Source organism: Globicephala melas, chromosome 13, assembly GCF_963455315.2.
Source record: "Globicephala melas chromosome 13, mGloMel1.2, whole genome shotgun sequence".
Lineage (NCBI taxonomy): Eukaryota > Metazoa > Chordata > Mammalia > Artiodactyla > Delphinidae > Globicephala > Globicephala melas.
The window spans coordinates 42,589,560-42,613,234 of NC_083326.1; the positions used below are offsets into that span (position 1 = coordinate 42,589,560).

A 23,675-nucleotide genomic window follows, 5' to 3' on the forward strand; every position below is an offset into this window, starting at 1 on the left:
CCAACCCACCCTGCTTCATTTTGCCCAAGCTACGGAAGTTAAACCTCAGACATGAAATCTACCATGTCAAGAAAACAGTTATAACTGTCACAAAAGACAAAAATAAAAGCAAATGGGGGGCTTCCCTGGTGGCACAGTGGTTAAGAATCCACCTGCCAATTCAGGGGACACGGTTTCAATCCCTGGTCCGGGAAGATCCCACATGCCGTGGAGCAACCAAGCCCATGCGCCACAACTACTGAGCCTGCACTCTAGAGCCTGTGAGCCACAACAAAGAGTAGCCTCTGCTTGCCGCAACTAGAGAAAGCCCGCACACAGCAATGAAGACCCAACGCAGCCACAAATAAATAAATTAAAAAAAAAAAAAAAAGCAAATGGAAAAGTAAGAACAAATCCTTGCTTTATAACTATCCATCTAAAAAGACGTAAAAGCTAGGACCGATCTAGGCATCTGTCTTAAAACAGACTGTTTGGGACTTCCCTGGTGGTGCAGTGGTTAAGAATGCGCCTGTCAATGCAGGGGACACGGGTCTGGGAAGATCCCGTGTGCCACGGAGCATCTAAGCCCATGCGCCACAACTGCTGAGCTTGCACCCTAGAGCCCACGTGCCACAACTACTGAAGCCTGCGTGCCTAGAGCCCTTGTCCCACAACAAGAGAAGCCACCGCAACGAGAAGCCCACGCACCGCAACTAAGAGTAGCCCCCGTTCGCCGCAACTAGAGAAAGCCCGCGTGCAGCAACGAAGACCCAACGCAGCCAAAAATAAATAAATAAAATAATTTTAAAAAAAAAACAAAAAAACAACAGACTGTTTTACAACTTTTAACATCCAACTTTGCACATCAGTGCTCTCTCATCTCCTTATGACTTTTCTTAAAAGTTTCTTTCTTCTTCTTTATATTCCTTGATCAACAAAGAGACACATTCCTCATATAAATTAGCAATCTGGGGACTATGTCCTGACAGATGAATTGATAAATGCATAGAGCGTCTACCCCAGACACAAAACTGTGAAAGCCACTGTCAGAGGTGGCAGAAGGAGCAGAAGCCACTGAGCTTGCGCTAAAGGTACTTATCCTCTAATGGAGGAAAAACAAACAAACAAAAGATGTGAAGATAAGCAGAGAGGAAACCGTTTGATACTGGGGACTGGAATACTAAAGCCAGGCTCTTGGAAGGGAGGTAAGGAGGACTCTGAACAGTAAGAAGAGTTGAAAATGGCTACAGAAGGAGCGGCAGTATTCCTGACAAGAGGAAGAGACAGATACAAGAAATACCTCAAAGGAAAGATCAAAATACTTGTGAATAATCAGAAATGCAGGGGGGTGAAAAACGAAGGGGATCTCCACCCAGGATAACTGAGAGAATACTCTTATTTCTGACAGGTACCAAAGATGGGATAAAGAACTGGAAGACAAAATAATATGCTGAGTTTGATTTTGTGCATGTTGAATTTTAAATGATGGCAAAATATCAAAGTAAAAATAATCAGGAATGATATTAAGAATGTGAAAAGCTATTGATTTTGAGCATTCACTATGTTCCTCAGTGCTAAAAGCCACTTACATTTTGTTGTTTACCTTTACAACCACTCTGTGACACGAGCATTACCTTTTCCCTCAATTTAAAAGAGTCAAACAAAAACTTAGATTAATAACTTGCCCCAAATCACAAAGAGTAAGGGAGAGAATTAGTGTTTAATCCCAGGATGTCTGACTCCAAAGACCATGCATGGATTCCAGAATCAGGCAGCCATGAATAGATTTTTGAGTCTTACAAAAATATTCAAAAATGCATTGAGCATTTATTATGTGCCAGTCACTCTTCAAAGTGCTGGGTTTACAGCTGTCAATAAAATAGTCATGGTCCTTACCCTCAGGGAATCTTGTGGAGATAATGGATAATGGACATTAAATTTCAAAATTAACAAAAGCATAATTACAAATGGTGATAAGTGCTATGAAGAGAAAGCACAGACTGCTAAGAGAAAGTGTAACAGGCTATATTTTAGATGAACAATCAAGAAAGGTTCTCTAGAGAAATTTAGATCTTCAGTACACGATCTCTCTTTTGATCTCTAGACTGGTAATACCTAAATATCCTTCTGTTAGCAGTTCAAATTTAATGTATCTAAGACTTAACTTTGTGGATTCTTCTCTAAATTTGCTCGCCATATTAGCACCTTCACCTACTCGTCTCAGAAACTTGGGGAGTATTTTGATACCTCACTGTCACTCACCTCCACATCCAGTTAATTATGAATTTCCTTCAATCCCTCTCCAGAATACACCTTGAAACAACTTCTTATTCCATACCTAATGCTATTACCCTAACCCAGCTTCCTTAACACCTATCCTAAAATCCACTGAATTGGCTTCACCAATCCTGCTTTTGCTTCCTCCAAACCATTTTCCACTCACATGCTAGAGTGACATCTTAAAAATATAAACCTGATCAAAAGCTTATACTTTTTCTGTGACTCACTATTGCGTTTAAGATAAAATCTAGAATCTTTGTCACAGCTTCTAAGACCTCACATGATCTAACCAGGCTAGCATAATAACAACGGAGGAAAACTGCAACAAGGAGGAAGTGGTCAACAGAGATAAATACTGCAAAGCCCAGAACAGTAGAGGTGGAATTGTGCCACTGGAATTGAAAATAAAGCTATTCATTGGGTGGGCTGCAACAGCAGATAGCAGGAATGGAGGCCACATAATAGGGGGTCATGGGAGTAATGGGAAGAGAGGAAATGGAGGTGGTCAATGAAAGCCTTGGTTTGAAAAATTAGGTGATGGTGGGCATCAGGTGACTGCTGTCCAGCAGCCCATACATAGGGAACCAGAGGAAAGGAAGAGGAGAGGCTGAGACAATAAACTTTGGAAAGCCGGGGAAGGATGAGGTCAAAGGCGTAGGTGAAATGACTGGCTGCAAAACAGTTTTCTCAGCGTTCTACGCCGGTAACTATGAGCAAAGGCAGGGTCACATACCAGGGTGTCACACTCAGTGCACTTCTGGAACTCGGATTTCATTTTCTTGGCTACATCAGTTGCTGGAACTCCTTCAGAAGGAAGATATGCCCGGCAGTAAGGACAGGTCCACTTATTGTTCTTGAGACTGGTAGCAATGCAAGAACGGCAGAATCTACAGGACACAAACCAAGAACACATCACTTTCCTTAACAGGATAAAGGAGCCACCACTAGGTGTTCATTTATGGAAACCGTATTTTAATGACACCTCGTACACTAAGAGCTGTTCTGCCAAACGAAAGCTCCATCTGCGTCCTACAGCTGCTGAGGAGTCTCTTACCTTCCCTGCAAGACCTCCCTGGGGCCACACGTTCTCACCACGTGTGCTGCACGCATTTAAACAGAAGGTGACAAAGTGGTGAAACAGCCTTCCTACAAACAGAATGAAAACTATAACTCAAATATTGCTAGCCATAAAAAAGAATGAAATAATGCCATTTCAGCAACATGGATGGACCTAGAGATGATCATACTAAGCAAAGTAAGTCAGAGAAAGACAAATATCACATGGTATCACTTATATGTAGAATCTAAAAAAATGATACAAATAAATTATTTACAAAACAGAAACAGACTCACAGACATAGAAAATAAACTTATCATTACCAAAAGGGAAAGGGGGAGGGAGGGACAAATTAGGAGTTTGGGATTAGCAGATACATACTACTATATGTAAAATACATAAACAACAAGGGCCAACTGTATAACACAGGGAACTATATTCAATATCTTAATAACCTATAATGGAAAAGAATCTGAAAAAGAATATATCTATATCTATATTTATGTGTGTGTATAAATGAATCACTTTCCTGGATACCTGAAACTAACAAAACATTGCATATCAACTATACTTCAAAAAACCCCCCTATAACTCAAAGGATATCTAATGTGTTCTTTCTTTTCTTTAATCCTATTTTACCTTAAAATCTGTGGGGCTGGGGGGAATAGGTCTTTGCTCTGTGAGATTCTGTGTGTTAGATAAGAAAATAGCAGCAAGTTGAGGAGGTAAAAATACGAAACACAAAGTCTTCATAAAATAATTTAAAACTCATCCTCAGATGCAGGAAATTATCTAATCAAAACTACCACTTTAGGAATGTCCTCCACGTCAAGAAATATATTCTCTGTTTACTTAAAGATGATCATGATAAAATCTTAACACAGTCAACAGAATTCACAGAAAATCTTGACCTATTTATGGGAGCTGCTGAAGGCTACATGTGCACAGAAGTAAAAGTGAGCATTTCAATAGGTTATACACATCAGCATGAGCTGACAGCTCTTAACTCAGCATGTAATATATATTTGCGAATATTTATACATGGCAAAAGTTAAGCTGTTTAAGTAAACTATACATACTGAAAAGTTCATATATCATAGGTATACATACAGCTGAATGACGTTTCACAAACAAAATTCCTAGTATATTAGCCATTACTGATTCTTTTTATTTTTAAAATTTATTTATTTTCATTTTTAGCTACATTGGGTCTTCGTTGCTGCGCACGGACTTTTCTCTAGTTGCGGTGAGCAGGGGCTACTCTTCGTTGGGGTGCACGGGCTTCTCATTGGGTGGCTTCTCTTGTTGCAGAGCATGGGCTCTAAGCACGCGGGCTTCAGTAGTTGTGGCACGCGGGCTTCAGTAGTTGTGGCACGCGGGCTCAGTAGTTGTGGCTTGCGGGCTCTAGAGCACAGGCTCAGTAGTTGTGGCACATGGGCTTAGTTGCTCCACGGCATGAGGGATCTTCCCGGACCAGGGCTCGAACCCGTGTCCCCTGCATTGGCAGGTGGATTCTTAGCCACTGCGTCACCAGGGAAGCCCAGCCATTACTGATTCTTAAAAGTATTCTCTTCTGCCTCTGTTATAAAATTCTTATACGCACACAGAGGATGCTTACGTCTGCACTGTTCTTGAGGCATCTGCTTGATGTTGATGCCTGCCCAGCACCCATTTCCCCTTTTTCTGGCCACAGCATCCTGATTTTGCTCTGCAGAACTACACCTCTTATATGAGATACAATTTGGTGGGACCTCAATCCGGGTGCCCATAATCCCCTGCTGAAGGCAGAGCGCCTAATGTCGGCCACACTAAGTAAACCCTCTCTCTGGGAGATGAATACTAAACAGAGTGACATAAAGACTGATTCAGCAACAACTTGATAGGACTATCCTGCTCTTTATTTAGAACCCTAGACCTGCCTAGGTTCCTACCCTTTTCTTCCTGGGTGTTTTTGTTATTAATGTCGCTTGGTAACTTTATATTTTGATATAATTTCAAATTTGATACACTGCTTTTTTTAATTTACAAAATTTTAAAACACTTCCACATACCTTAATTCATTTAACCTTAATAAACCCCTAAGAAAGATCATTATTTCCTTTATAGATGAGGAAACTGAGGTACGTGGAGGTTAAGTTACATCAGCAAGGTCACAGCTACAGAAAGTGCCTGGACTTTGTTGACCTTAAGCTGAGGTTTCCTGACTCAGAATTCAGTGACCTATCTTTCCACAACCGCAGCTACCCCAGTTGGAAAGAGCAATACTTTCAGAATCAAAAGACCTAAATCCCCTGCTGTATTTTTTTTTACATCTTTATTGAAGTATAATTGCTTTACAATGGTGTGTTAGTTTCCGCTTTATAACAAAGTGAATCAGTTATACATATACATATGTTCCCATATCTCTTCCCTTTTGCGTCTCCCTCCCTCCCACCCTCCCTATCCCACCCCTCCAGGCGGTCACAAAGCACCGAGCTGATCTCCCTGTGCTATGCGGCTGCTTCCCACTAGCTATCTACCTTACGTTTGGTAGTGTATATGTGTCCATGCCTCTCTCTCGCTTTGTCACAGCTCACCCTTCCTCCTCCCCATATCCTCAAGTCCGTTCTCTAGTAGGTCTGTGTCTTTATTCCTGTCTTACCCCTAGGTTCTTCCCCTGCTGTATTTTACTTCTATCTGCCTCAGGTGATTAATTGTAAGTTCTAAGGCACATTTGTCCTTGCATTTCTTTTAGTTCCTAAGAATTGGTTCTCAAAGTGTAAGCTTTGAAGGGTATTTATTACAAATGGTCCAAATGCTCAACTCATAATTAACATTTCTAATACAACACCTGTGGTTCTGACAGGAATTCTTTGTTTACATAATTTAGGAGCAAGCAGATAACACTGTGTTTCTTGTCAGCTAAGTCTTCCCCCCTTTCTCAGTTTGTTTGAGTTTTATGCTAATACAAACAGAAGATGAATATTGGTGCAAAGGGACTTCCCTGGTGGCACAGTGGTTAAGAATCTGCCTGCCAATGCAGGGGACACGCAAGACACACAAACAAAATATACTGGTGCCAAGCCCCGTGGTAGGCACTGATACACATCAGCTCATTTTACCTCATTTCGCTCTCACAGCAATCCTAAATGCTGCTCTTTCTCCTCATCCTGACTGATAGCAAACTGAAGTTCAGAGAGGTATAAAAACTTGCCCAAGTCACAGAGCCAGAAGATAGTAGTATTTTTATCATCAAACTGTTTTGGGAGAGGCTCAAAATTTGTAGTCTTTTTTTTTTTTAAATACATTTATTTATTTATTTATTTATTTATTTATTTATTTTGGGGCTGTGTTGGGTCTTTGTTGCTGTGCGCAGGCTTTCTCTAGTTGCGGCGAGCGGGGGGCTACTCTTTGTTGCGGTGCTCGGGCTTCTCATTGCGGTGGCTTCTCTTGCTGTGGAGCACGGGCTTCAGTAGTTGTGACTTGCGGGCTCAGTAGTTGTGGCTCGCGGGCTCTAGAGCACAGGCTCAGTAGCTGTGGCGCACAGGCTTAGTTGCTCTGCGGCATGTAGGATCTTCCCGGACCAGGGCTCGAACCTGTGTCCCCTGCATTGGCAGGCGGATTCTTAACCACTGCATCACCAGGGAAGTCCCTGTAGTCTTCTTAAACACACTTTAATTCCTCCCAGTGACAAGCAGAGGCAGTAAAGGTTTGAGATCACTGATGTAGCTGTATAAGCCAGTGGGCTTTACCTAGGGTACATTTCTGTTAGTTAGTTTATTGATTAATTGATTGATTGCGGTATGCGTGCCTCTCATTGTTGTGGCCTCTCCCGTTGCGGAGCACAGGCTCCGGGCACGCAGGCTCAGCGGCCATGGCTCACGGGCCCAGCTGCTCCGCGGCATGTGGGATCTTCCTGGATCTGGGCACGAACCCATGTCCCCTGCATCGGCAGGCGGACTCTCAACCACTGCGCTACCAGGGAAGCCCCTCTGCTGTTATTTTATAAATACTTCATACATGTTTTTGTAACTATGATTGATAACCACAACAATGGAAGTTCCTAGTATTCATGAAAAGTAGCATACTTGAGGCATTAAAAAAATTTTTTTATTGGCGTATAGTTGCATTACACTGTTGTGTTAGTTTCTGCTGTGCAGCAAAGTGTATCAGTCACACGTATACACATATCCCCTCTTCCTTGGACTCCTTCCCATTTAGGTCACCACAGAGCATTGAGTAGAGTTCTCTGTGCTATACAGTCTGTTCTCATTATGTATCTATTTTATACGTAGTAGTGAATATATGTCAGTCCCAATCTCCCAATCCATCCCACCCCACACTTACCCCCTTGGTATCCATACGTTTGTTCTCTACGTCTGTGTCTCTATTTCTGCTTTGCAAACAAGTTCATCTATACCGTTTTTCTAGATTCCACATATATGGCTTAATATACGATATTTGTTTTTCTGTTTCTGACTTACTTCACTCTGTATGACAGTCTCTAGGTCCATCCAAGTCTCTGCAAATGGCACAATTTTGTTTGTTTTTATGGCTGAGTAATAATCCATTGTATATATGTACCACATCTTCTTCATCCATTCCTCTGTTGATGGACATTTCAGTTGCTTCCATGTCCTGGCTATTGTAAACAGTGCTGCGATGAACACTGGGGTACATGTATCTTTTTGAATTATGGTTTTCTCTGGGTATATGCCCAGTAGTGGGATTGCTGGGTCATATGGTAGTTCTATTTTTAGTTTTTTAAGGAACCTCCATACTGTTCCCCATAGTGGCTATATCAGTTTATTGAGGCGTTTTAAAAATCAAGTCCCTCCCTATAACCCCCCCCCCCGACTAAGTCTGTACAGTGGTGTTATCTGTGGCATGAAACTCTCAAATGAGCATTATATAGATGTCGTTGCATTATGTGAGAATATTAGTTTCAAATCCGGTAGATTAGTCAATTAACCGTACTTTTTTTTTTTTTTTTTTTAACCGTACTTTTAATAGAAGTGATTATGAACTGGAGAAAACACATCAAGATCAAGGTGTTTTGGAACAGATTGAACTTACTGATTATGAGTATATAAAAACCACAGCTTTAGAAGTGTTACCATGGAAAGATACTGGATGCTGCTGCACCTCAAGTCTCACTTTCTGGGGTGCAGAAGCAAGACTGCAGAACTGCTTAGTTCAAAAGATCTGAGGGGAACATTCTCTCCTTAAAGGTACAGTTATCAAATTCAAGTCATGAGAGCTGAAGCATCTACCATCCTTACCCTAGCACCTTGGCATGAAAAGTATACAAGTGATCATTTTCTGAATTGTCTAATCAGAATCCTCACAGGGCTACTCAGCTTTAGTTAATATATATTATACAACAGGGCACAGGGACAAGATAACTCTAAACTAAAACCTCTTAGAAAGCAAAGTGTAGAAGTGTGTATAGAGTGTGAGCTTCTTACAGGTTTGCAGATGTGTAAAAACATCTAGGGTAAAGAGAATAAGAACATTTACCTACCTGTTGGAGAAATGGGAATGGGAGAGAAAGGGGTATATGGTAGAAGAAGGGTATTTTCACTGTCGAATTTTAAGTGTGAACCATATAACCTTATTACCTACACAATAAACAATTCTTTTAAAAAGTTAATTACCTACAACCACTTGGGATAACTGGTCTGGCAGTGTCTGATAAAACAAAATTACAGGCACCCCTTGACCCTGCAGTACCAAGCCCACGTTTTACTCGAGAAGTTAAAAAATATGTCCATCTGTATTCAGAAGGAATGTTTTCACAGTAGACCCAACCTGGAAATAACCCAGATATTTATCAACAAGAAAATGAATAAACAACCCATGGCACATTCCTACAATGGAACACTACACAGCAATAAAAAAGAACAAATTACTGACACACACCATAACATGGATGACTCTCAGAGACATACTAAGAAGCCAGACACATGAACTTATCTACGAAACAGAAACAGACTCACAGACATAGAGAACAGACTTGTGGTTGCCAAGGGGGATGGGATGTGGGGGATGGATGGATTGGGAGTTTGGGATTAGCAGATGCGAACTATTATATATAGAATGGATAAGCAACAAGGTCCTACTGTATAGCACAGGGAACTGTATTCAATATCCTGTAATAAACCATAATGGAAAAGAATATGAAAAAGAATATATATAAATATATGTAACAATCACTTTGCCATACACCAGAAACTAACACAACATTGTAAATCAACTATACTTCAATAAAATAAAATTTAAAAAAAGAAGCCAGACACAAGAAAGTACATCTTGTGTAATTCCACTTATTTGAAATTTTTGAATAGGTAAAACTGATCTATGATAGGGAAAAAAAATAACACAACAGTGATTGCCTATGGGGGTACACGGACGGGGATGGCTGGGAAGGGGCATAAGGGAACCATATGGGGGGTAATGAGACTATTCTATATCTTGTTAGGGGTTTGGGCTAAACATTGGTCAAAGCTCTGCAAATGTTATACCTAGGATGTATGCATTTCACTCTATGTGTAATTTACCTTTAGCAAATCCCATAAACAAATTGTGAACTCTGGTTAATATTATGCATGCTGATATGAGAAGGGGTAGAGTGTGCTGATGTTTGTAACCTACTCTAAAATGCATCAAAAAAAATAAGATGGACTGATGGATGGATAGGTATGTGATAAAGTGAGAGGTAAAAGCAAATACGGTAAAATTAACAATTGTAGAAATACGTATGGATATATGGTTGTTCACTGTACAGTTCTTTCAACTTAGCTGTGTGTCTGACATTTTTCATAATAAAATGTTAGGGAAAATTAACCACCTTACTATGACTTAAATTTTCTTTACTTTTCAGAAAAATTTAGTTGGAAAACCGGGAAGGGAAATGCTTGGAGGATGAGAGACCTGAAATATTTAATAGAATGTGATCTGAAGAGAAAAACATTTTTTAAAATGATATTTTTAAGAGCATCCAAATTCAGTGTGAGGAAAAGATTACTTTGCATTTATGATTATTTAAATAAATTTAAAGAGCACAGAACAATTTGAAAGATAATATAAGGCTGAAGGGAGAGAAAACAAAACTGTAAAAAAATGAATTCGTGTGGCTTTTAGCAAGAACAGTTATTGCATGGTTATAATGAAGATTTATAAAACATGCACAAGTCTCCCCACACCCAACCATACAAGCATGCATTCACTAAAGAAATTTTCACTAATAGCTTATGATTGCCAATGTTTGACATGCCAGAGATGAAACCATGGCAGTGCCCGAGGTCCCTGCTCTCAAGAGTTCTAGAAGGAGGAGAGAGGAAATGAGAAGGTAAACAAAAAGACTGGCAAACGATAAATGCTCTGAGAAGAATAAAACAGTTGACAACAAAAACTGAGTGGGTGGGGCAGAGGGAGCAGTAAGATGGGTGGTTCCTCAGATGACAATTGAAAGCATCAGTCTTGGGAAGATCTGGGAATGGTTTTCTCAGCTGAAAACAGGGACCATTTTGCTGAGGTACAGAAAGCCAGCGTGGTTGAAATGCAGGGCGCCCAGGGGAGGGTAACTGGCAATATGTGGGACAGTAAGGTAGGTAGGAGAGCAACCACAAAGCCAGAGCTAAGTGTGATGGGAAGGCACTGGAGGGTCTTAAGTGGGAGAGTGATACGACTTGATTTACATTATATAGATCACTGGCTCCTCTGTGAAGAGTGGATTACAGAGGTACGAGAGTCACGGCTCAGAGACCAGTGTTAATTCCATTGTAAGCGTTGGTTCAAGAGAGGATGGTGGCTTAGCCCAGCAAAGGAGCAGCAGACGGTATAAGTGGACAGTCAGATTTACGATTGATTTAGGAAGCAGAGGCAAAAGGGCTTACAATATACCAAATGACAACAAATATATGCCCCATTATGCCACGTGAAAGAAGTCAAATACAAGACTATTTACTGTATGACTCCAAAGCTCAGTGACAGAAAGCTGATGGGGTTGCCTGGGGCCCAGGAGTTTGGGGAGTGGATTGACTGTAAAGGATTCGAGGGAACTTCTTAGGGTAATGGAACTAACTGTTCTAGATCTTGTTTGTGGTGGTGGTTATATGATTGTATACAATTATGTACTGTATCACCTCAATAAAGCAGAAAAACGCAACCCAGCTAAACAAAAAATGCCCCAGTGACGACAGGTCAGTAACAACACTGCATGAGCATCACAGAAATACACACAGCACAGAACCGTTCAGAATCCTGTAGGGGTCCCTCCCACACAGCCCCAGGTACAGAGTAGCTACTCAGTAAATGATTAGTAGATTGAAATAACTAAATCAGTTATGAGGAATGGGCCAAAGGGGAATTTTCTGGGCAGGGCCCAATGTTCCCATTAATAAATAAGTGTTGTATCCTTCTGGAAGAACCCAAGGGGTAAAAATGAACATAAACCCCAGAGCTAAGAAATTCCTATTTGTCTGTCCCCCTCTCCCCCTCCATAAGGTGGCTGAGAATGACGAATCCAACAGACATGATCAGAATTAGGAGAATGTAGGGAAAAGATAGAAGTCAACTGCATTTTTTTAAAAGACCGATTTAATGTTTTCAAAAATTCTGAATGAGTTGTTGTTGCCTTTTTTTTTTTTTTTTTTTTTTGGCCATGCCTTGTGGCATGCGGGATCTTAGTTCCCTGACCAGGGATAGAACCCGTGCCCCCTGCAGTGGAAGCACAAGTGGTCATAGCTTTAAAATCAGATTTCACACACAAATTCAAATTTCTGGCTTCTCTTGAAAAGCTAAGTCTCCTGCAACTCTGGACTCATTTCCCACGTGGCCACATGGGTCGGTGCCCCTTCCGGTAGATACCCATCCTCCTCGCTCACTCACACCCCTTGCCTCCCCCCTGCTGAGTTTGCAGCTTCTGATGACATCAATCAGGAACCAGATAATGACTCTAAGAACTTTAAAACCAGCTGGGAACTTAATTATCCCACCCCCATTGTTTATTTTATTAACGCCTTTCTGTTTCTCTAATTAAGTGGTTAGCAATAAAACTCATATAAGGAAAGGGCGGCAAGGTATTGGAGGAAAATGGGGAAAGGGTTGCTGAGGACACTGGGTAAAGTTATGCACACAATCTTAAGGGGGAAAACTGCACCCTAAGTATAGGAGAATTAAAGAGGAAAGGGCTGTATTAGGGACTCCATGGGGCCTAGGGCTAGACAGGCAAAATAAGTAGCCAGAGGTGGTCCCTAAATGTGGTTCTGGAAGAAGCCCTTGGCAACGTGTGGTCGGTCTAACATTTTCGTTATGTTCTCAACACTGGGCTGCCTCACTGTGGGCAGGCCAATATGAAGGTGAATGAAAATCTTGGGCTCCTTTGGGGAGTTGGAACATATAAATAGAATAAGGGGAGTTGCAACTGTTATTCAAAGGGAGGATGAGAGTCTCGGGCTAAAATACTCCAGTATAGGACAATACACACACACACATACACACATAACCAGTCTCCCTCTTCAGTGATCCAATGATGGATCGATCAGCCTGGACAGTCCCAAGCGCAGCTATTCTTAGAGCACAGGCCTTTAGCCACTGTCCCTCAAGATTTCCTTGGAGGTGTTTATGTATTCAATTAGGTCATGCTCAAAGTCCATCCTGGGAATCATTCAGCCTCCAAAAATTGACTCTGCATATCTCTACACTCCTTTACATGTTGATTTTTATATTTAGCCCCCTAAGGAAAATTTTATTTCCTTTAATCTACAGTCTTAGAGGGGTGCCTCTCTATAACCGTCAAACACTGTCCTCAACTTGCAGTATCTTACTGTCAATTACATAGGGTTATCTGAGGCTGTACTTCTCAAATCTTAAAATGCATATAAATCACATGGGCATCTTGTAAAAATGCAGATTGCGATTCAGCAGATTTGAGTTGGGGGCTGAGATTCTGCAATGCTGCTGGTCCTAGGACCAGTAGTCAGGTGCTAAAGAGAATCCTGGTGTAAAACTCAGTCTGCAACATTATTTAGGTTCTGTTTGTTGGAGAATACGTAATTTAATAGATCACTAATATTTAATGTGCCTACGACAACACTAATGTTGCTAAGTAACACAGAGCAGTCCAACCACCAGATGAGGCAAATTTCAGGCCAGCTTATTACATCTTTCTAAAATTCTCGGTAATACGGGCACAGATGAGTAACCCTATAAAAGGGAGTTCAAAAACTATCATGGACTCCTATCTATGACTCAAACTCCATAGCACCAGCTGGCTGGCACTATGAAATGGTTGTCCAAAGTTGTGCTCACCAAAGTATCCAAATTTTGTCTTTTTTTTAAAATAAATTTATTTTTTATTTATTTTTGGCTGCGTTGGGTCTTCGTTGCTGCACGTGGGCTTTCTCTAGTTGTGGCGAGCAGGGGCTGCTCTTTGTTTTGGTGCGTGGGTTTCTCATTGCAGTGGCTTCTCTTGTTGTGGAGCACGGGTTCTAGGCACACGGGCTTCAGTAGTTGTGGCATGCAGGCTCAGTAGTTGTGGCTTGTGGGCTCTAGAGCGCAGGCTCAGTAGTTGTGGTGCACGGGCTTAGTTGCTGCACGGCATGTGGGATCTTCCCAGACCAGGGCTTGAACCCGTTCGTGTCCCCTGCATTGGCAGGCAGATTCTTAACCACTGGGGCACCACCAGGGAAGCCCCAAATTTTGTCTTATTATTATTATTTTAAAATTAATTAATTAATTTATTTTTGGCCGCATCGGGTCTTAGTTGAGGCACGAATCTTTCATTGCAATGCACAGGCTCTTGGTTGCAGCACTTGGGCTTCCCTCCAGTAGTGGCACCTGGGCTCCAGAGCACACGGCTTCTGTAGTTGCGGTACGCATGTGGGATCTTAGTTCCCCGACCAGGGATCAAACCCGCGTCCCGTGCATTGGAAGGTGGATTCTTAACCACTGGACCACCAGGGGAGTCCCACAAATTTTGTCTTAGAGTCATTCATTAATTCAAAATACTTAACACCTACTAAGCGCCAGACCTTAAAGGAGTGGCAAGGTGGAAAGTAGCATTCCTTTATTAGAGCAACGGCTCTCAAGAGTTTTGGGTCTTGATGGTACAAAAGACTCCAATCATCCTATTTTAAGTGATGCTTATCCAAGTACATTAGAAGGAGGAAGCATTCTATATACATTTGTTTTAGCATCAGGGGCCTGGATGATTTCATCTTAAAATCAAATCACAGGTCAACAGGCACATGAAAGGATGCTCAAGATTGCTAATCATGAGGGAAATGCAAATCAAAACCACAATGAGATATCACCTCACACCTGTCAGAATGGCTATCATCAAAAAGAACACAAATAACAAATGTTGGAGAGGATGTGGAGAAAAGGGAACCCTCGTACACTGTTGGTGAGAATGTAGATTGGTGCAGCCACTGTAAGAAAACGGTATGAAAGTTTCTCAAAAAACTAAAAATAGAACTACCCTATGACTCAGCAATTCCACCCCTGGGTATATATCTGAAAAAAATGAAAACACTAATTTGAAAAGATACACACACCCCAACATTCATAACAGCATTATTTACAATAGCTAAGATACGGAAGCAACCTAAGTGTCCATCAACAGATGAATGGATGAAGAAAAGGAATGGACTACTACTGAGCCATAGAAAAGGAACAGAATTTTGCCATTTGTAGCAACATGGATGGACTTGGAGAGCATTATGCTAAGTGAAATAAGTCAGACAGAAAAAGACAGATACTGTATGATATCACACGTGGAATCTAAAAAAATACAACAAACTAGAGAATATAACAAAAAAGAAACAGACTCATAGAGAACAAACTAGTGGTTGTCAGTGGGGAGAGGGAAGGGGGAGGGGCACTTTAGAGGTAGGGGATTAAGAGGTACAAACTATTAGGTATAAAATAAGTTACAAGGATATATTGTACAAAATGGGGAATATAGCCAATATTTTATAACTAAATGGAGTATAACCTTTAATAATTATGAATTACTATATTATATACCTGTAACATATAATATTGTACAGCAACTATACTTCAAAAAAAATCAAATCACAGGTCAAATATTATGTCAACATAAGTTGCAATCAGATGGGAACCTGCCACGAGCTCCCACTACTTCAATTCAACTACTTGCATCTGTGCCCATTTAAATATTCTACATTCTCTTAAATGGATGAACTGTTCATTCTCCTGCCTAAGGCCAAGCCCCCCACTGTAAATCCTAGCCCCGCAATTTTCTCTTCTCTCCTGTGCATCAAAATTTCCCTCACTATTGGTTTATTTCCATCAGCATACAAAAGATTCCATTCTTCTTTTAAAAGAAAATTCTCTTGATCCCACTTCTTTTTCCAGCTATTGCCCAATTTCTCTCTTCCCTTTGCCTCTAAACTTCATGAAAGGGCTTTCTCTACTCTCCATCTCTATCACGTACTTGACCTTTAAAGCAGCACTGGATTCAGCGGGTCGCTCTTCCCCGGAAAATACTTCTTGCACTCACTCAGCCTCGAGGACACCTGGGGGTTTCCTTCCTCTCCTTTGGCTGCTGCTATTCTGGCTTCCATGTCCCAGCTTCTTCTTCTTCTTCTTTTTAAAATAATTAATTAATTAATTTGGTTGCGGGTCTTAGTTGCGGCAGGCGAGTTCCTTAGTTGCGGCCTGCAAACTCTTAGTTGCAGCCTGCGAACTCTTAGTTGCGGCATGCATGTGGGATCTAGTTCCCTGACCAGGGATCGAACCCGGGCCCCCTGCATTGGGAGTGTGGAGTCAACCACTGCGCCACTGGGGAAGTCCCCATGTCCCAGCTTCTAAATATCGGTGGGCACCGCTGCTCAGTCCTTGGACCTCTATTCTTTTCTAACTATACTTAACTTCTTGATGAGCTCATCCAGTCCCATGGATTTATATCGAGTATATATTTATGATTCCCAAGTTTATTACCTACAGCCCAGCTCCTCTGAACTCCAAGCTCACATATCCAATTGTCCACTCAACAGCTCCACTCGGTTGTCTGAAACTTGGCTTGTCAGTAACTGAACTCTTGACTTAAACATGATCTTCATCCCGTCCTCTTAGTCTCTCCCATCTCAGAGCGGCTCCAGCCTTCGCTAAGGCCAAGCACTTTGCAGCCATCCTTGATTCTTCACTTTCTTCCACACTCCGCAACAAATCCATCGTGTTACCGGCACCTTCAAAGATATGTCTATAGTCCTACTATTCTCACCACCTCCACGGTCCCCATGCTAGTCCTGTCCTTTCCCACCTGGATCACCACGGTGGCCTCTGAACTCAATCTCCTCAGCTTGCTCCTCCCGCTACAGACTATTCTCAGCAGCCCGACAGATGCTTTTAAATCAGCTCAAGCCATGAATCTGCTCAAAATCCTCACTCAGAGGAAAAGGCAAACTTCTTATAAATGTCCCCACACCAGTCAAACTAGCTTCCTCACCTCCTGCTTTCCTCTGGACCAACACTGTACAAAATCAGGCCCTGTTTATTAAGAGTCCATGCTTAACTAAGAATAGAAATTGAGAGAAGTAATATTTAGAAAACTGTATAGGAATCTGACAGAGTAATATTATGCTGTTGAATCTAATAACAATTTTTCAAATGATGGCTTGTATTTTATATATACATATTTATTTATTTATTTATTTGCCATACTTCATGGCTTGTGGGATCTTAGTACCCCAACCAGGGACGGAACCCAGGCCACGGCACTGAAAGCACCGAGCCCTAACCACTGGACTGCCAGGGAACTCCCTATCTTTGGTATTTTTAAATTTCATTTTTCCACAATACATTTTTTATTTTATAAAATTATTGGTCTGTGGGGGGCTGGAAATTAAAACAAAACACTTCAGAGGTTCTTTACAACAGATAATTTAAGATGCACTTCTCTAAATATCTGAATATTGCAACTCCCATATACTTCCTATCTCACTTCTTTGTCTTATTTTGTTTAATCCTTAACACTATATAACAAACTACATACTTAACACCTGTATCTTGTTTATTGTCCATCTTCCTCATAAGAATGCAAACTCCAAAAGGATAAGCCTTTGTGTCTGTGTGCTCAGCACAGAGCAGGCCACGTTGGCTGGATCAAAAAACGAATGCACTCCATGCAATAGTAGGTCTAACCAAACAACCCACAGCAAACTAAAATGATAAAGCTAAATGAACAATGATTTTAATTTTAAGAAAACTGTGGATTCCTACTGTTTGCTTGAGCAACATGTAGGTGTGTGCATGGCTGCCTGATAGTCAGGCTTCTTAAGAGAATTCTGAAGTGTCTTCTAGTGAAGCCTGATAATGATCTAATTTTTGGTTTTATCACCAGATTTTAATAACCCTTAAAAGCCTGTTGAAAAGATGTGACAGTTAAGTCTTATGTATCAACTTAGCCAGCCTACAGTACTCAGTTTAATTCAACACTTAAGCAAATGTTGCTGTGAAGGTATTTTGTAGATATGGTTAACATCTATAATCAGTTGACTTCAAGTCGAGTGATTATCCTCAATAATGTAAATCAATTCCTTAAAATCAATCTCTCTTTCTCTCTCTCTCCATATATTTATATATAACCTATTGGTTGTTTCTCTGGAGAATCCTCACTGATAGAAAATATGTATAAATATCTATAATAAATAATAGGATAAGTAGCTTTAATCTTAGGTTAAAAAGAAGTCCTTGGGATTGCATACCTCCTGTAAGAATGAAAGCACTGTGGGCTTTGTAAGTGAAAAGGGTAAAGGGAGTCAAAAGGTACAAACTTTGAGTTATAAAATAAGTAAGTCATGGGATGTAATATACAGCATGGTGACTATAGTTAATAATACTGTTTTGCTTATTTGAAAGATGCTAAGAGAGTAGATCTTGGGACTTCCCTGGTGGCACAGTGGTTAAGAATCCGCCTGTCAATGCAGGGGACACCGGTTCCATCCCTGGTCTGGGAAGATCCCACATGCCACGCAGCAACTAAGCCCATGCACCACAACTACTGAGCCCGTGTGCCACAACTACTGAAGCCCGCGTGCCTAGAGCCCGTGCTCTGCAACAAGAGAAGCCACTGCAATGAGAAGCCTGCGCACTGCAACGAGGAGTAGCCCCCGCTCACCGCAACTACAGAAAGCCCGCGTGCAGCAACGAAGACCCAACGCAGCCAAAAATAAATAAATTAATTAATTAGGAAAAAAAGAGAGTAGATCTTAAAAGTTATCATCACAAGAAAGAAAAATTTTATAACCATGTATTCTGACAGATGTTAACTAGACTTTTGGTGGTTTTGCAATATTTACAAAAATTGAATCATTACGCCATACACCTGAAACTAATATAATGTTATATGTCAATTTTACCTCAATAAAATTTTTAATATAAAATAAAATATACTAAAATTAAAAAAAAAGAATGAAAGCACTGATGTCTATTTCTGGGTCAGTTTAAAACACATCAGGAAACCCTCAGACTCTACTTAGAGAACCATGAATTTGATGCTCATACTTTACCACAAATGGAACGTTTTAATCCATTTACCAGAAAGCACTTCAGAATTATCTTCAACAGTTTCATTTAAAAAAATGGCAAATTCTGTGACTTGGAGCAACTCAACCCAACTCAGGTCTATGGCGATGTGGCTCTTTGTACTGTATGGTCTGCTCTGGTTTGTATTTAGCTCTCTTAGGCCCATTCTCAACCTCCTGACCCTTTCTGGTAACTCCCTTAGCTCCAGCCTTGAGCTGTGTCCCTAAACCCACTTTCCCAGTGCCTCTGGGACATTTCCATTTAGATGTCTCCCTATCAGACTAGTGCACATTCAACAGGCTTAATTGTGAGTTCATTAACTTCCTCCTGAGCTAAACTCTGTCCCCCTGTATCTCTGTCTTCGACTTTTGTCTCCCTCGATATATACCATACCAAATTTCTTGAATATTTCTTTTAAATGTAAATCAGATTCCGTTTTAGTTTCCCTTATGCAGTTTCAACTCATCTACTCCCTCTTTTCCCAGCTCACTGTTAATAGAAAAAAGGCAGAGGTAGGAAGTCTTTTCCCCCAAATCTACTTTTACAACTGATACTGAGATATGAATAACGTCAGTTTGAAATAACAGACGTTAAAATGGAACTTCTTAAATTAAAGTCCACCAAATGAAAAAAGAACTAAGCTAAAAGTAAGGCTATCTGGGACATCTTGGAAATGTCATAGACTTATCTTTTGTGGCCCAGTTTTATTCCAAAAGAAGCATAGAGATAAGAAATAAAACCTGGGGGCTTCCCTGGTGGCACAGTGGTTAAGAATCCATCTGCCAACTCAAGGGACACGGGTTCGAGCCCTGGTCCAGGAAGATCCCTCATGCCGCGGAGCAGCTAAGCCCATGCACCACAACTACTGAGCCTACGCTCTAGCGCCCGAGAGCCACAACTCCCTAACTCCGAGCACCTAGAGCCTGTGCTCCGCAATGAAAACAGAATGAGAAGCCCGTGCACCACAACAAAGAGTAGCCCCCGCTCGCCGCAACTAGGGAAAGCCCGCGCACAGCAACGAAGACCCAGCACAGCCAAAAGTAAATTAATTAATTATTTTTTAAAAGAAATAAAACCTGTTCATGGGTTTTTGCTTGCTTTACAGAATGACTTCGATGGAAATAGAAACTATGTTTTGACACCTGAAACTAACACAACATTGTAAATCAACTATACTCCAATAAAAGTTAAACAACAACAAAAAAAGAAATGTTTTGAGCCTATATTATGGGCTACTTTTACACTTTAAATACTCATAAAAATTCCATTACTCACCTTATTTTACAAATGAAGAAACTGAGATTAAAAAAGATTAACCAAAGTGGTGATTACACAGCTGGTTAGTGGCTATGAAGCTCTCACAGTTTTACTGCATCACAATACATATATACATATTCATTCAAGGTATGTTGCCATATTATACTTGCTTGACTTGAAACTAGTTTATAAACAGAAATTGGCATAAACAACCTAGTTCAGCAAGTTTGGAAATAAGCTCAAGTATGGGATAATATAGAGGTTTCATTTGCATTTCCTCATTTTCCAATTTAAGTTCAATGGAAGAGAGTAATTCATTTAGGAAGTACAAATGGTGTTAGGAAGGCTCACCATCCCCAAAAGCAGAAGGGACTCCAGTTAACATTTACAAAGTGGAAGAGGCCCAAGTAAATCTGCCAAAAGTAGGAATATGGAAATTCTGCCCCCGGCCAGAACAATGGACATAGATTTGTCAAAACAAAGAACAGTAAAGTGAGGGAAGGCAATTTGTCCAGCCCTTATTGTGCTACTTCACGACTATTTTTCCAGTTGCTGATTTCCTATTCACTCTAACAAAGAAAAAGATTAAACAAAGGATTCAACATTTTGCAAATTTATATTTCTCTTTAGCAGAAGCAAAACACTGCACAAAGTTATAGCATTCAAAATCCAAACCAGGGAAAACAATCAGATAACAATCTCCAATAGCAAAGCTGCCCAGTTCAGTTCTACAAAAGAAAATCTTCCAAGACTTGAGGCCCACTGTGTGTCTTTGGTGCAACCTAAAAGTTTTAATACTAATACAGACTAAATTTAAATGTAGGCTAGGTATCCTGAGGTTATTACTGCTCTGAACTAATCAATGTATTTCATATAACGCAATAACATCTTAGCTTCCATCTTGGCCTTGAGGAATTACGTCAATGAGCTACATCTGGACAGCTGGGAAACAACCTCAGTAATCAGACAGGAGCTAAATTAGCCTTGAGTTTAAAGTACAGAGCTGAAACAACAGGCCCTGAAAATATGGCCACAAAAGAATGCCCAGGGACACTTTTTCTTTAAACATTGTGTGGGCTGCAGATTTTTCTCCCTGGCTCTCTGGGGGGCTTTTCAGTATTGAAAACTGCTTCTCAGATACTAGGCTATAGGTGTCAAGGACCACCTAAGTCCTTTTAAAGACGGTTTGCGCACTTGCATTCATGATTTATGATACTTTTTTCCTGGTAAGCCAGAAAGCACTTACTGCCTCGGGGCTTCATCAAACTAGTTAGTCGGCGGTCCAGAGAAGACATTAAGTGGGTTTCCACTCATGCTCTATGCAATCCCCTCCCCCGCCCGCCCCCCACCAATCTCACCCACACAGTCACACACCCACGCATCCACGGGAAGAAAGCTTTTAAGCAAATAGAACACAAACTCACAGATCCAACCCCTACTACTACTCAGGCACACGTTAAGGACGTGCCAATTTTATAAAGGGATTTTGTTTTTAAACTCTTCCTAGAAACTACCACGGATGTGCGCTAACAGCGAGTTTTAGTTGGTGTGTACGTGGTTTCTAAGACAGTTATTTTTATCTCTACTTCCTACCGCGATGGGGAGGCTGTGCGTAAGGCAGGTAGTCTGCAACCTCCTTCACTCGGTTGGCTGTGTTTTTAACTGCTGCATTTACGGGCTTGGGGGTAACGTTCAAGCCGCAGACCCAGCCCTGGCGGCTTGTTCAACTCTAACGACTACAGCAAGTCACTTGGACGTTTGATTAATCTTTGAGGGGTTTGGGCGTCTGTGTTGGGAAAGGGAGGTGGGGATGGAAGGACAGTTTGCACAGATCCTTGTTTGCTCAAGAGCCCAGCCTCGCGGGCGTTCTAGAACACGTGCACAGAGCCAGCAAAACAAAACCGACCCCGGTTCCGGGCGGAGAAGGAAGCACCGCCCGATTAACCGAGTGGAGCGGGAACTGCGCTCGGCGGGAGCCCCTGCCTTGGGCCCAGGCGGCTGCTGCTTCTCCAGCCAAGCGCACTCTCCTCAGCCGGCAAGCCCTTGCTCCCCGCGGCTCTCGCGCCCGGAATTCCCGTCCCAGGGACTCCGCACTTGGGCTGCTGGAGGAGGCGGCTCTACGGCGGCTGCAGGGCCCGCTTGTTGCTGTTTTCTCCTCCTGAAATCCTGTGTCACCTTCCGGCAGGGCACTTTCCCCGTGGTCCGCACTCGACGGGTCCAGGTCTCTCCCTGCAGCAGTTTCCTTCAAGCGCCGGCTTCTGAACCCCCCGATCCCCAACGGCTCCGCTAACATCGCCCTCCCCAGGGGGTGGGCGCGCAAACCCAGCTCCCCTGGCACTTACACGTGGCCACAGCGGGTCCGGACGGGGTGGTGCAACACCTCGAGGCAGACGGAGCAGTCGAAGGACGTAACGGGCAGCTCGGGGTCCCCCCTGCGCTCCAGGGCCCGCGGGGTGGCCGAGGCGGGCGCGGATTTTCCGCTATCGCTGCTCAGCACGGAGCCCATCGCTGCGCCTACGGCCCAGACCGTTGCCAAGAGCCCGGTGCCTGCAGCCGGCTTGTTTTGTTGTCCTGCGGTAGAGGAAGTAAGTCCCGGCCCAGCCGCGATCGCCGCCGCCCAGAGCGCGCAGCCAGCGCAGCCCCGAAGCAGCCTCCGCCGCGGGGCCCAGCCTCGGTCTGCGGCAGGCCGAGTGCGCGGCCGCGCGTCTGAAGTGAGCCTTCGCTCGCTGCCTAAGTCTAGGCTTGGGGGCGGAGGCGGCCGCCGCACCGGGCACGCCGCGACGTCCAGTGGTCCTGGGAGGATTGAAACCTGACACCTCAACTGCAGAGCTGAGGACCTGGGCGGGCAGTGAGTCTTCCAAGCAATCGCCCGCCTCCTCCTTGCCAACCACTGTAGCAAGTGAATGAAAGTGCGGGCGTGGTCCCGTTTGAAGGCAGTCAGAGAACACCCATTTGTAAGGTGGTTGTCCTATGGGTCCTGCACTGTTGTAATCATAATAGGCCACAAAGATGATCTACGAGCGTCTCCTAAGAAAGTGCTAATCACCACTTCCGTCATGTAATCAACACTGCATAAATGGAGAGGTAGCATGCAGTAGTGGAAAGAGTTCTGGGACCTGGATTCGAATCCTACCGCTAGGACAGGGATTCTAGTGCTAAAATCCTAGGACCCTCCCGACCCCCACCCCGTCCAGTTTCGTCGCCTTAGAATCTCCTGCTGTTGTTTGTATTCCCCTCTCCATCCTCTTTTGAATATTTATGACCAAATATAGCATTTATTAATTCACGCATTTAATAAGGCTTTAATGCCCACTGCATGCCAGACTCCTTTCTGGTGATGGGGACACAGTTCCCAACAAGCAAACAAAATCTCAGTTCTCACAGAACTTACTTTAAAAACATTTTTTTCTGGGAGATATAAATTCATGCTCTTTTATTTTTATTTATTTATTTATTTTGCTGTACGCGGGCCTCTCACTGTCGTGGCCTCTCCCGTTGCGGAGCACAGGCTCTGGACGCGCAGGCTCAGCGGCCATGGCTCACGGGCCCAGCCGCTCCGCGGCATGTG

At 42.4% G+C, this 23,675-nt stretch overlaps 1 protein-coding gene across 1 annotated transcript in view; it reads right to left on the bottom strand.

The window, feature by feature from the left end:
- The window catches only part of RNF125 (ring finger protein 125), a 40,850-nt gene extending 18,087 nt beyond the window's left edge, over positions 1-22,763 (bottom strand). Inside the window, exons 1-2 of the mRNA XM_030876490.2 lie at positions 22,450-22,763; positions 2,993-3,146 (exon numbers count right to left, since the gene is read on the bottom strand). Coding sequence (XP_030732350.1) covers positions 2,993-3,146; positions 22,450-22,613 — 318 coding nt within the window. The 5' untranslated portion in view covers positions 22,614-22,763. The remainder of the gene's footprint in view (positions 1-2,992; positions 3,147-22,449) is intronic.
- Positions 22,764-23,675: the final 912 nt, after the last annotated feature.